This window comes from Triturus cristatus, chromosome 9 (assembly GCF_964204655.1).
Source record: "Triturus cristatus chromosome 9, aTriCri1.1, whole genome shotgun sequence".
In the NCBI taxonomy this organism is placed as follows: Eukaryota; Metazoa; Chordata; class Amphibia; order Caudata; family Salamandridae; genus Triturus; species Triturus cristatus.
In genome coordinates this window covers 1,010,317,099-1,010,331,652 of record NC_140592.1, presented here as the reverse complement: position 1 = coordinate 1,010,331,652, position 14,554 = coordinate 1,010,317,099, and the positions used below count along the sequence as shown (strand labels likewise).

At 47.1% G+C, this 14,554-nt stretch overlaps 2 protein-coding genes across 16 annotated transcripts in view; one reads left to right on the top strand and one right to left on the bottom strand.

The window, feature by feature from the left end:
- The window catches only part of TMED8 (transmembrane p24 trafficking protein family member 8), a 108,156-nt gene extending 102,222 nt beyond the window's left edge, over positions 1-5,934 (bottom strand). For 2 of the 15 annotated variants that reach the window (XM_085626653.1, XM_085626659.1), the window contains exon 1: positions 5,825-5,934. Coding sequence is in view for 4 of the 15 variants with exons in the window: in XM_085626645.1 (XP_085482771.1) it covers positions 5,806-5,863 (58 nt within the window). In the remaining 11 variants the exon portion in view is untranslated. Of the gene's footprint in view, positions 1-5,450 lie in introns of all 15 variants that reach the window. The other 13 variants (XM_085626647.1, XM_085626648.1, XM_085626651.1 and 10 more) reach the window with 10 other exon arrangements.
- Position 5,935: 1 nt separating this feature from the next.
- The window catches only part of SAMD15 (sterile alpha motif domain containing 15), a 109,423-nt gene continuing 100,804 nt past the window's right edge, over positions 5,936-14,554 (top strand). Inside the window, exons 1-2 of the mRNA XM_085626660.1 lie at positions 5,936-6,071; positions 6,482-6,714. Of these exons, the coding sequence (XP_085482786.1) occupies positions 6,520-6,714 (195 nt within the window). The 5' untranslated portion in view covers positions 5,936-6,071; positions 6,482-6,519. The remainder of the gene's footprint in view (positions 6,072-6,481; positions 6,715-14,554) is intronic.

Here is a 14,554-nt window from a genome sequence, read left to right as displayed (position 1 = left end):
ATTCAGAGTACTAGATCATAGATATGAGGCCCAGGGGAAAGCTCCTACCCACTCCCATGGCCCTCTTAGCTCTGGATCGTGGGGGAAACGTCCAGGGGAGGAAATCCCATTTACTGGGCATGCAGAACCAGACCATTGTTTCAAGACCCAAGGAAGAGGGCTCCATTACATTAGGCTTCGCTTTCCTGGTACTCGCAGCTCTAGAACATGGTTGAGAGGCCCAGGGCAGTGGGGGCGGGGGGGGACAAGGGGGGCTTACCCTAGGCCTCCTAGCCATGGTCCAGTCCTGAGAGGCCCAAGGGAGTTGGACTTCTTCACCTCCACCTTGTACCGGGCCCAGGGGCATTAGGTGCCCAATGTACCTGAATTATGGCATTATTTTACTTTGCACGATGTGGACATGGTTTAGAGGACACTTTATCTTTGCGCCATGGCACCATTGCTATGCAACTTGCCTCTTTCATAGGCCTCACAGCCATGTTTTAGCACTGCGAGGCTGAGGACAGATTCTCCCCTGGGCCTCTCAGCCATAGTTGGATACCCAGGGAAGGGGGTGCCCGTACATAAGCTTTGAGGCACTGCTCAATTGCTATGAGACAATGGGGGTGCTCTCTCTTGGGTGTAGCTATCAATAGTGCAGCAGGTGCTGTGGCAAGAGGGTTCATGGATGGCAAGGAGCCAGTGCACCAGAATTATTGCTGTGTTTTACTGTCCAGCATCATTTACTTGTATCTGAGCCCATACTGTGCTACTTATCCCTTCTCCCATGAACCTCAGAGCCATGACCCACAGCTGTGAGGTCCCGGAAAAGCCTATCCTCTCCTAGGCTTTATAGCTGTGGTCCAGTGGTCAGAGACCTCAGAAAAGCAGCCTTCTGCCCTAGGACTCCCAGCAATGGACAATGGCTCAGAGCGGTAGCTATAGGTAGCACAGCAAGTCCAGTGTCACTGTTGCCTGGGGGATTTTGGGGCCAGTGCACCCAAATTATGGCTGCATTTTACTTGTCTATTCAGGGGCCTGAGGGAATGGGGAGGAGCAATTTACCTTGTGCACCCCAGGGCTCAATGCACCACTGATATCGCACAGGTTCCCCTCCCAACCATGTTCCTCCGCTGCAAGGCCTCACATCACAGAAGCATGACAGTGAGACCCCTTGCAGGTGAGAAGCTAATAATAGTGCAGCAGGTGTAGTGATAGTGGAACTCTGGGGAGCCAGGTCCCAGATATACTTAAATTATGGCTGCCTTTAACAGAGCTATGGCCCATGACACCATTGCTACACCACTAACCCGCTCACCTAGCCCTCAAGGCCATGATCCAGCGATGTGGGTTAGGAGAGGCCTTCACTCCCCTGTGCATCACAGCCATGGTCCAGTCTAGTGAAGCCCTCCAATGTAGGAAGGCAGTATTCTGGATTGCTCAGCTCTTCCTGTGAGATGTTTGCACAGCATACTGTAGTGAGCTCCTGCAGGATGTCAAAAGTCTAACCTTTTTTGCTTGCCAAGAAACTGATTCAGACAAGCAGTCTGAGCAATATGGGTTATAAAAACAGTTTAGCTGTGAAGCCTGTAGCAGCCCAGCACAGTGACATGTCTTAGCACTGGCTCATATGTACAGAGGTGCAGCATTTACTAACATGGTAACTGGGATGGAAGACTTGTACCAAAGGAAACGAACTATACAGGCGACTTTATTAAAATGTTTACCTTTAGAGTTTCTAAAATGGAGGAATGTAAACAGAGAGAATGAATCCCCACAGAATGTGCAACACTCACCCTAAAATCTTTAAGATAATGGCCAGTCAGTTCATGAGATAATGGCAGATAAGGAAGAACATGATTTGCTCAAGATCAAACAATTTGGTCAAGTAGGAGAACCAAGATTGCTTGTTTCAAGACACATACTTTTTCCAGTATGCTTTACATGTTAAAGAAAATAAGGGTCTGATTCAGAACAGTGTGTAACGGAATTAAAACCCCAAAATGAACTCAGGGATTTTTGGTAACCTCCATATATACATTTTCTTGGTGAAACTACAAATATGCTAATTGTCCTGCAAAGTAAAAATGGAAGGTTGACTTCAGTTCTGGGTGGATGTCTAGGGATAGGGTGGGTGGAGCATGTTCTTTACTTTTAGAAGTTAGGGACCGATTCTTTTCATCAAGGGATCCCACCCCCTGGGCCGATGCTGCAAGGCCCAGAAGAGGAAAGGCCCTCCCCTATGCTTTGCAGTGCTGGGCCATGGTTGGAAAGGCTCAGGTAAAGGCCGTTCTTTCTGTGGGCCTCACTAACATGGCCAAGCACTGCATGATTCGAGGAGGCCATTACCTGGCCTATATAAATAACACAAGCACATATACATACCTAATGCACTAATCTGGAAACAAATTGTTAACATTTGATTTAACTTATACGTTTTGGAGAGACCTAGGCCCAACCTTTCCATCCAGTGAGACTAATATAATGTATTTCCAGTTACATTAAATTTAAAATATATGTGCCTGTTTTATTTGTGTTAATATTTATGTTTTTGTTTTACTGATATTCACACCAAGAAAGTTGCTTTTGCAAAGTAGCTCAACCATAGACAATTGATGGAACTTCCTATGGTGTCATTTTCTGCCATTTCACGTTGTATGCAAATTAGGGGGGGCTCACACATTCCCTTTCTGTCCAGGGCCCCAAAAGTCCCAGGACCAGCCCTGGTTGCAAGTCAGAAGTTGCGGTGCAGGTGATTAAGTTACAGGTCCTATTGTCACCAGCTGATCGCTCATCAATAATTCCCACTTAAGATCCAGTGGGAAGATAAGAATGGATTAATCTTGATCCCACACATCTTCTCTGGCATTCATTTTGGCCAGAGCATCAAGCAATTTTGCAAAATGCATTTTTGCTGGAGGCACTGATCAAGCTGCATTTGTGAGATCCATTAAGTCCTGGATATAAGGGGATCAAAATCCCTTTTTGCTCCTTTAAACATCAATGAATTCCACTCAAGCGCCAGTAAGATTGTGACACTGAGAATTTAAATGTACGCTAATTACCAGCCCAGATATTTTGTCGGGTACTTTATTGGCATACCATCGAGCATTCTTGCACTATGCCCTTGGTATGTAGGCAATTGTTAAGCAGCCTGGTGAGAGTCAAGATGCTTCGGGACCAAGTGGTTCAACCTCTTTCTTAAGAATACTGCTTCGGTGCCTTTTAAAAAGACTTAGGGGGTGGTTGTTAGCTAGACGCAAGAGTGAAGACGCTCATTCTCCTCTCTGAATTAGTCATCATGCGTAGGAGCATCACTGTTAACTCCCCGAGGGCAAAGCAAACCTTTTGAATCCCCGAAAGAGAACTTATGCTTATCATTTAACCGGTATTCAAGTAATATTTCTCATCTAGGCAATTTACCAATCACGTCTGCACAAATGAGTTTTTTAACTTTAAAATGCACTTGAATTATGTTGTTTAAACGTGATTTTATGTATGGTTTTTATTAACTGAAATAAACTATTCAAGGCAAGTCATGAACGTCTAGCCTCTGAAAGGCAGCCCAGAACCTACAGGCAGTTCACATTGAACAGCTGCGCTATACAAGTAAGAAGTTCACTCATTCTTTCATGTTGTCAGCAGGTATGTTTCAGGACTCATCTCAAATCGTGACAAATGGTTTTCCTGAAGCTTAACAGATAATGGTCTTTGATCTAAAGGCATCATTATCCCAAACAAAAGGAATGGGACACAGACAGCAGGGAAGGGCAGTGCTAGACAAAGGTGCGATGTGAGTGAGATATTGTATGTCCATGTCCTCCTGCTGAAAATTCTAGTACGATAACTCTGTAGGTTACTGTGCCTGCTAAAATGAAATTTTTGTGACTCAGTTGTGGTTGATAGAAGAAGTCTGGATGCGAGAGGAAGTGATTTGCCCAGGATCTTACAATTTGTTCATGTGTAGAACTCTTCACAATCACCTAAAACAGCAGTGTCTGGGGCTTGATATTTAGTTCCATCAAAGGGGCAAACTATCTATTAATCCACAATGCAAATCAAGATATTATGCAATCCAATGCTTTGGTGACTTTAGGAACCCTGCCTGGTGCTTCCAGGAGTTGAGGGAAGTTTCAAATGTTCAACATGTCTGTGCCCAGTTAACAGGGAGGTTTGCGAACAAAGGTTGTTGGAGTGAAACATCCTCCCCTCCCCCATTTGCACCTGTTGCAAAGAAGGACTACTGGAATAATCTCTCTGGGGAGTTCAAGAGAGCAGCTGAGCAACAACATGGAAAAAGAAACGGTTATACTGTTCAAAATACAAACAACAATCAGACCTCAATCAATAAGCAACATGATCAATTATCAAAAAGAAATTAGTAACCAGCTAATTAAATCAGCAAGAAGATCAGTTTACTATTTATAATCGCGAAGAAATCAATGAGCAAGAAGCAACTAAACGGACAGTGTGATCAGCAAACGATTTAAAACCATGCAACGATCAGAGAAAGCCACTGAGCAAGCAATGACGAGTTGCTGATGAAGAAGTGAGTGCTATCGAAGACCAGAGATGCCAGAAGGCCCGGTTCTAGAGGGGTGACTATGCCCGCCCAAGAGAAACCTCTGGGTCACCCAAAATCGTTTCAAAGTGGAAAACGGCTGCTAGTTTGTTGTAAACACTTCACATGGGCTTGTAGCCCCACTATCACCTTAACCGGCGACATAGAAAAGGATTAGTTCTGTGATGCATGAGGGTGCGCAGTTAGGCGAAACGAGATCCCAAAGGGCAACTGGCCAATAGAAAGAGTTTACCTTGGTTAAGCTTTGCACAAAATACATTGTAAAAACTAATAGCAAAAAAATGAGAACTAGCCTAAAATCACTGTTAAGCAGAACAGACACATGTTACTCACTCACTTCATTTGATCCTTTACCAATCTGTTTTCACAACAGCCAGGTGTCTAAACAGACAGTAGACCATGGCCGTGGTTAAATAGTCACCGCTGGCTTGGCACATTAGGAGCGAGAGCATCACGCGAGTGAAGAGGCAAGCACCCAATATTGAAAATGCAGAGAGAATGAAAAGGCTACGCGCGGCGAGCGCCTGCCGAGAGAAAAGGTAAAAAGTATGCATTTTACCCGTTTCTGCATTCTTCTTTATTGCCCATCAATGATACCTCATGGCCCTCCTAAATTCACAGTCCTGGAACCGTGCATGGATGCCAGGGCACAGAATGCGAAGAACATGGGCAATGTCTACTGGCACTGCCGTCAACCACAAGAGAGAACATCCAAGAACCTGAGAGGGCCGAAAAGGGCCACTTTACCGTTAGCATTATTACCACCAAGTTCAACAGAACTCGTATTTCTATTCCTTGAGGATGTAATGCGGAGTGGGTCAACCGACATTATATTCCAGCCTTCACACAGCCCCATGCAACCTCCTAAGTAACAATAAAGGTGTCTTACTTATAGATAGACTTCTCATATGTTCTTCCTGGGGTGTCCCTCGTTTTATGGCTCCCTGTACCCTTGGTGTTGGGCGGGGTCGACGCCCGCAGTCCTCGGACGGGTATCTGCGCTAGTAGTACCAATCTCTACATCAAGTGCATCCTGCTATAGACACTGCTCTCCCCAGGTGTTCTCTCCTTCACTGTTCGGATCGCGTCGTGCCACCAGGGGTAGTGCCCCACTCACCACCACCAAAATCCCTCTCTCCTTTTAACGTGAATTCAGTCCTACTACCTACAAAAAAGCTGAACCTGTCGTCCCAACCTGGACTCGCTCGGTATCTGCTACAGCTCTCTGGACCCCAGAACCTTACTTCCGCAGCTGACGGGTACCTCAGGATGCGATCCTGCTGCTGTCAACGGATGCGACATCTACACTGGCATCGCTTCGGTAATTTCCGTAGGAACGACGACGAAGAAGACGGAAGACACTTCGGGAATCTCCGGAAATTTTAGGCGAGATACGCAGCGGCCACCTTAGAATGGGAACGAGTGTTGTCACTACAACATGAGACCGGTCAACCTTCCGATCTTGTAACACACCATCAATGAGGAGGAACGATATTTGGTGGTGAATCAAGTAAGTGTGAATCTACGAAGGCCATCCAATAGCTCATGGAAATCGTATTTCAGTCAAATCATTGTACGGAGCATGCTGTTGCGTGTTTACCGGTATTTCAGACGTAAACAACTAAAAATCAGCAAAGTCATTTACTTATGCTATCTGTAGAGTTCAAAGGGAATATTTTGGGGCGGTGAAGTGCGGATATGGAACGGCGGTCCTGCTCAAATACAGAGCTACACCATATAACCAGTATTGAAGCAGATCATATTTTATTTAGCGCACTGCACCTCACACGTAGCATTTAACAGGTCAAATGCACATTTAGAGATAAACTACTTGTCTTATCAGTTACAAATATGCAATTGAGACTTGTCACCATTTGGAAAACATATTTTTACATACAATTGTTTATGTGCTTTCGCTAGCTCGCAAAACAGATCATGTAATGAGGTGACACTCCGTTATGGCCGCCGCTGTGTCTTCATATGCGAAACCGAGGCAGCCAGCAGCCAAGATTCCCGGAAGTGCGCGTTGCCATGACTACAGTGGACGCCGAGAGATGGCGTTAGTGGTGGACTGCAGGGCTCCGGATTGTCTTCGATGGAGTTGCGAGGATGTAGCGGCCTGGATCGAGCGTTGTGGTTTCCCACAGTATCAGGTAATGGGGCGGTAGCGTAGCATCGACAGAGTTCACATTAGAGACTTTAATTATCCGCACTCTAGATAGTCAAATCAAATCTTTATTTCCACAGTTAGTTAACACCATTACAATTATAAATTTGAAGAAAAAGAGGACACATATGCGTCAATTCATCCAGACATTGGTTGCAAACACAAAACCAAATAAAAACTAGAATTATAAAGTCCATACCATCAACTGACAAATTATTACGCAACTAAAGGCCAAAGTACATTCAGCAGGATACACTCAACCCGAGCACACACTTAAATCCATACATGCCTACATTTCAGAAGAGCAAAGAGGGAGATTAAAAAAACAAGCATTTGCAATGCAAAGGTCTCGCATTTAGGAGCCTTTGAGCTATTGGCATTGTTTTATATATGTGTTTTGAAAACCAGCCGGTGGTGCATAAACATGCACTTTGTACCTACAGTTGTTGCAGGTTGGCAGTAACTGCACTTCTTTTACTGCCAGCCTTGCTTCTCGTAAGGACAAAGTGCATGTTTACGCACCGCTTGCAGGATTTCAAAACACAAATAAAAGATGCCAATAGCTCAAACTCTCGCAAATGCAAGACTTGTTGCATTGCAAATGCTTGTTCTATTTTATTAAAGGAACCTGGTAAACTTGTAGTACTGCCTTCCACCAGGACACAATTAATTATCATTGAAGTATGTTCTGAAAGGTGCAAGAGGAATGTCAATGTTTGTTGGGATTTATAGACTGAGTTGAGAATATTATAGTGTGTACTGTGCAGGTCTGACTCAACTCAGAGGAAAATGCAAAAGGATAGTTTACTGCCAGAGAGCCCATCTGTTGCACATGTGTCATCTATGTAGAGAACAATATGAAAACTTTGAGGAAAAAAAATGTGCGAGCAATGCCTATCTTTATAAATAATACTCATCTATTGGCTTTGCTCCGGGAGGTGCAGGTGGGGTCTGGGGGGGCCAGTGCCCAATCTGTAACTGCCTTCCCCCTCTCCTCCCACACACACACCCCTTGTGCTGCACCACAGAGTGACAGCTTCGGCAGGCTAAAACATACACTGTCATCTCAGCCTGGGTAGGGCGATGTTCTTCCTGTTTTCATTATACATTTTATTTTCTCATGAATTCCCTTAAGAGTATTTGTTTTTTCCAGGATGCCTTTCTGTAGTTTTTTTCATGTTAAATGTTTTTCGTATATAGTGCGTATTGTGAAAAGAGTAGTTCATAAATGTTTGTGAGAGTTTTTAATGTGCATTTCTCACTGTGCACGTCAGTGGGTCATAAAGGAGTTCAAAATAAATGCTCATCTAATCCTTGATGCCTCTGCAGAGCGCAAGAGTCATTCGTGCCAATTGTAAATGTGATTCTATGCGAAAGGGTGTGAATAATTTATGTAGCTGTCGAAATACTGACAGCGAAAGTTAAGGAAGAGACAGTACTTAAGTTAAGGAAGAGACTACTTACAGGTGAGTGAGTAGTTGTGCGTGGGGAAGAGCAGCAAGGACATATGTACAGGAGAGAGTAAAAAAAAGGGTGCTAAAGAGGAGAGGGGTCAGGTGTGAGATATGCAGATGGAGGGATTGAGAAAGACATCTGAAGAAAAAGAGCCAAATGTCTGATCGAGAAACTGCAGAAGAAAAGGGTGTAAAGTGACTGAGACAATCTGAAGACCACTAACCCTTACACATACCGCAGTAAGTTTAATTCATAGTCCGCTTAACACGTTTAAAATACTATATGGGCTTTTGTTTGTGTGAGAAGACATGTATGTATTATATTCGTGCACCATATATTCACTATTGCCCGTTGTTAGTGACCGCGCCATTTAGCCCCTTGCTTGCCCCATAAATAAGAACTGCCTGTAAAGATGCCATGGACTGTGTCCAGAAACAGCTAAAATTTTCTGTGGGACACACATTAAAAAAATACCTAGAAATGAAATGGCTCTGCTTACTAGGCTTAACGGCATTCCATGCTCCTCTTTAAGGCAACTAATCATACGTTTCTATGCCAAACGAGGTGGTTACATTCCAAAACACAGAAAAGTTACAACAGAAATGAGAAATCCAACATTCCGTGCAACAAGTGGAAGCATCTATTGTTACAAGACAATTTAAATGCCTTCATAAATTAAATAGACGTTAAAGATGATTTTAAGAATAAAAGCGTACTTTAATTTGTGGGTTAGGGGATACACGAGCAGACGGCAAAGGCAGGTTAAAAGTTTAGTCCAAAAAGACTCAGACTGCTCACTGAAACCATGAATGATTCTCAGATAATGTCAGGCTAAAGTGGTTTAAAAATGCTTCATTTAGTTAGTTAGGTCATAACATGTAAAGCGCTCTGATACCCTCGAGTCCAGCTAGCGCTATACAAAACTCAAACAAATAAAAAGCAAAATAGCGGAACTCGTAGAAAATGTATGACTGCTTTATACATTCTGCTGAAAAGGGATATTTATGGAAACGTATGCAGAAAAAAGACATACAGAACACTTTTGTAAAAGTGCCTAGAACCCTAATAACCGTTATGTTGCAAATCTCTCTCACAGAAACCTACTTTTGTGAAAAATAAAATGACTGTTTTATTTACTGCAACATCCACGCACATAACTATAATGCACGCAGAAGTTCTGTGTCAGAATAAGTGAGCTGAAAGAATTGTATTCCGCGGGGTAGTGTGCTCTAATGATACAGGCGCTCAACTTTCCCAATAGGAGCTCAAAGCAACGTGCTGGCTGCACTCCTAATGTTGTGCAACATTTCCGAGTCGCACCTGTAGCTGGTCAGCACGCTCTTGTTCACGACAACGATCAGAAAAGAACTAATGCCGTAAAAAGCGGCTGCAAAGAGCTTCAGAAATGAGGTTACAGTTTCGGCCGCCAAACCCTCATCCATGTATGCAGAGGATTTGGCGACATTACCTCCTCGTCCAGTCTTCCTCGCCACAGTATTCACCAATGAGCCTCCGGCTCCACACAGAACTCCAAGTAAACTTAAAAGAGCAGCGCTCTAGTCTCCCCTCCCTCCTCCAACATGGCCCCCAGTGGCTTCAGCCAATCCCATAAAGGGATACAAACCAGCCAGCCCGATCTGTTCTTTTTTTCTGCACTTCTCCGAGTGCTGTGTTACCTGCTGGTCAGGTAAGTGGGGCTGGGGTCCTGCTTGAGCAGACCCGTTTTTGCCCTTGGGTATTAAGTTTGGGGGAAGTAGTTGTTTGTATATGTTGTTATTGGTTTTTCTTTCCCCCTTCTTCTGCCTTTACGCCTCTGGTCCTGCTTCAGCGGACTTTCGTGGCGTTTGTGTTTGGGATTTCGTCTATGATGTTATGGGAGCGCGCCGGGGCGTTTTCCGGTGGTGTTCGAGTCCTGCTACCGCTGTCGCGGTTGGTATTTCATACCTGCTGGGGGGTATTTGTGTCCTTTCCCGACCGCGCGTCCTGCTGAGCGGACGTAGCGCGGCCGGGTCCGTTTGTTCTGGGGGCCGGAGGCTCCCGGTCACATTCCTACCTGCTGCCGAGGCCGTGTTGGTGCTCTGGGCCGTCCTCCTTCCTTTCCCCGGTGTCTGGTCTGGCCGGTTGGGTTCTGCTTTCGCGAGCCCTGGGGGTACGGGAGGCTGGAAAAAGGGGTCTGAATGTCCCCTCGTCCATGTGGGCAGAGTATTTGTTTGTTCTCTGTGTGCTGCACCTCTGGCTTCTCTGTTGTTGTGCCTTGCTACATCTTTGCATTCCTGGCGACCACGGCTGCACCGGCTTGCTACGGCTCTTTCTTGTGTCCGGCGAGGCTTCTCCTTTACTGCCCCGGAAGCCGCGCTGCCTGTCTGGCTGGTTCCACGGCTGCCTCCTGGCCTGCATTCACTGCTGCTTCCATGGTGCCGGCGCTGGCAGCTGCGGGGCTCCAATTATCCCTGGTGTGTATTGGTGCTACGTTTGCTTTGGCTTTTGTTGACCTGAAACCGGACCCGGCAGGCGCCGGGGGCTGGTTTTCCATTTGGCTCCCCCGGGTGGGCGCGCGCTCCCTCCCGGGTGCCGCGCGCTGCTGTGTTTGCCTCTGGCGTTCCCGGTCCCACTGTTGCTGCCCGCTCGCCCGTTCCTGGGTTCAGGGGCGCGCGCTTGGAGGACGTGGTTCTGTACAGTATTTGTGACCCTGGAGTGGCTCATGTCCTTACAAAACGAATCACAGGGTGTGTAAGGCGGATGGCGCTAACATCATAATTGCACCCAATCGCACGCATGAAAACCAAATTCACAGCGTTGGGAGTGGGAGAACTTCGCTAATAAATTAAGACGAATAGGAGCTGTGTGCTGCATCTGACTTTTTTGCAATTATACATTTACTTTATTGGCGTGTGCATCAACTCCTTTTTTGGCTCATGTCCTTGTGGGTTTCTTTCGGTATTAACCTGGAGCTACAGCTCAACGGTAAGTCTTGTACCTCTGGTTGCAATGGGTCTCACAGGACAAGGGTTCAGGTCCCGCTTATGCTGTCAAAGTGTCTTAAGATGGCGACCACTCACACTTTAAAACTTTCATTTCCCACATCGCTGTCTGGCCGTGTTTTTCGTTTGTTGTGTCTTGCACGCACGCATGCGCGCTCCATTCTCTCACGATACGACACAGACTCGTGCTTTACGTCTGTGTGCGTGTGTTGTTTGACTGGGCACTTCTGCTGCCTGTCGTTTTTTTGGCTCTGCCGTCTCGTTGTGCTGTGCCACGGGACCTGCGTCCTCTGGGTGAGTGTTCTTCTGTTGCTTTGCATATTTGCATTCCTGGGGGGTTTTCGGCACCTGTTACTGTGGTATTTGCCTGACACCTTTCGTTGGTTGATTCCCCCATTTTACCCTTTTGTAGTCGGTCCTGACGGTTTGCATGTTTGTGCTTTGTTTGTTGGGTTTCTGTGTACTGCTTTTGTTGCGGTTCTGCCCGGCTGCTTGTCTTTGTGCGCTACTGCTTCCGTTGGGGGACCCTCTGTTTGCACTCATAGTTACGGGTTGGCCCTCCCAGCGGGTCCAATTTGGCCTTTCGTCCTCCTGGGGTCGTTTTCGTGAGTGTCGCTGAGTTGGGTGTCAATGGACATCTGTTGTTCAGCGCCGAGTCTCCTACGGGCACTCAAGGTTCCAATTGTCACAGTGGCCTATTGGTTCAAGTCTGAGGCTCTTCCTCTCACGGTTTCTGGTTCAACCAGGAGCTATTGCTCAATGGTAAGTCTTGTGCCTACGGTTGTAAAGGGTCTCACAGGACAAGGGTTCGAGTCCCGCAAACGCTGTCAAAGTGTCATAAGGTGGCAAAAGTTTTTTTTTTTTGTGTTTGTGTTGAAGCAGGAATGTGGCTCTCCGCTGTGCGGTTGGTTTTTGGCCTCCTTGGCCCCATGGCACAGGATCCCCTTACTCCCGGGGGGTGCTTCCGTCTCGCGGTATGGCCATGTGTGTTTTTTTGGCGTTTTGTGGGGCCCTGGTTGGGCCTTCCCTTGTGCGTGTTTCGCTGTGGCCTAGTGGTTGGTGCTTCTTGCTCCTCGAGGTTTGGTGTTAACCTCTTTTTCTAGTGTCACCTTCGCGAGGTTGTTGGGGATTCTGTTTGTGTGGGGAGTTCTTCGCCCGTTGTTGACTTGATTTCATTCGGCTGCTCTGGTGAGGTGGTAGGGTGTTCCCTTCCTTCCGCTCTGTGGCGCCGTCTCTGGTGTTTTGTTGCACGGAGGGGTGGCTTGCTGCCACGGTTTTGGGGCGCTGTGCCTTGGTATTTGGGTGTATTCTCCTGCTACCCATGCTTGGCTTCCGGGGCCCTGTGGTAAACAGGGTCACTATGGCCTGTTGGGTACGGTCTTAGACTCTTCGTCTGAAGCTTAGGTGTTCATTCCCTGGTCATTCTCTGTTTGCTCAGCCTACGGTTTAGGCACTGGTATTTCCTTCTGTGAGGTTGGGAAATGTTTCCCTGTCTCCGATGGCTGCTCCCTGGCAGACGCTTCAATTGTCACATGCACAATGTGATTTCGCAATTGGTAAGGTTTGTGTTACATGCACGGTTGTGCCTTGCCGGGATGCCTGGAGAGTGGATGCCCTGTCGTTCCCTTGGCCGACGGGTCTCTTGTATGCCTTTCCCCCTGTTCCCCTGATTCGGGCGGTCTTGCAGAAGATCGAGTGGGAGGGGTCGTTTGTGCTTCTCATTGCTCCGGGTTGGATGCGTCGCCCTTGGTATCCCCTGATGTTGGAATTAGCTGTGTCTCCGGGGTGGGCCTTGCCATTCAGTCCTTACCCTCTGTTGGGCCCTCCTCTTCCTCTGCCTGTGTTCCGGTCCTTGGGTCTGCGGGCCTGGCTCTTGAGAGGGATTCGTTGATGCGAACTGGCTGTTCCTTGGCTGTAGCTGGGGTCATTCAGCGGTCCAGGAGACCTTCTACCCTTAAGTCCTATGCTAAACACTGGGATAATTTTGTTTCTTGGTGTCTGGGTCGCGGTCTGTCGGTGGCTTCTTTGGATCCGGCTCGCATTTTGGATTTTTGGAATGATGGGTTTGTGCTAGGCTTGGCCATTTCGACTCTTAGGGCTCAGTGGGCTGCGATTCAGGCGTTCCACGTCCTTCCTTTGATTTCTGTTTCACCTTTGGTTGCTAGACTTTTTAAGTCTCTATCTTTCCAACGCCCCCGTCCTATTATGTGTCCTCCACCTTGGGACCTGCCTTTGGTTTTGCGCTCCTTGCAGTTGGCTCCGTTCGAGCCTTTGGAGTCGGTGGAGTTGAAGTTTTTGACACTCAAGGTGGTGTTTCTTGTGGCGATTGCTTCTGCCAGACGTATGGGGGAGCTGGGTGCATTCCTTCGTTCTGCTCCCTTTTTGTTGGTTTTGCCGGACAGGGTGGTGTTGCGCCCTCATCCTACGTTCATTCCTAAAGTGGGTTCTTATTTTCATAGGTCTTCTGAGGTGGTGCTTCCATGTCTTTGTCCTGATCCTTCCTCGGATGAGGAATCCCTGTTGCGCCTCTTGGATGTTCGGCGTGCTTTATTGATATATTTATCGCGCACGTCTTCGTTTTGCAAAGTGGACAACTTGTTTGTCAATTATGGTTTGTCACGTCAGGGTCTGAAACCCTCCCTCTCGACGATCAGTCGCTGGATTAAGGAGGCCATTTTGTTGGCGTATGCTTCGGTTGCTGAAGTTCCCTCCCTTCCTGTTCAGGGGCGTTCCACCCGCTCTGTTGCTGTGTCTTGGGCCTCCTTCAATGGGGTGTCCATGGAGGATGTTTGCCGGGCTGCTACTTGGTCTTCACCTCATACATTCATGTCCCATTACCGCCTCCAGGTTGGGGGTGGGGGTTCTGTTTCCTTTGCATCTTCTGTGTTGACTGCGGGGATGCCTTGAGGGGTTGTATTTGATTGCTGTACCTCTGTATATTAAATCTAGTTTCACTGCACTTTGCTGTGGTCTTTTCCTTACATGAAGCTGATTGCTTTGGTATCGGCTCATTGGTGAATACTGTGGCGAGGAAGACTGGACGAGGAGGTAATGCCCGGATTACTTACCGGTAATCTTCATTACTCCGAGTCCTAGTCTTCCTCGCCACAGTATAGTTTCCCTTCCCTCCCGGCCCTGGTGGTGGCTTCATGTCTGCGGCTTTGATTATCAGATCGGGCTGGCTGGTTTGTATCCCTTTATGGGATTGGCTGAAGCCACTGGGGGCCATGTTGGAGGAGGGAGGGGAGACTAGAGCGCTGCTCTTTTAAGTTTACTTGGAGTTCTGTGTGGAGCCGGAGGCTCATTGGTGAATACTGTGGCGAGGAAGACTAGGACTCGGAGTAATGAAGATTACCGGTAAGTAATCCGGGCATTATCGGCTTTAACCAG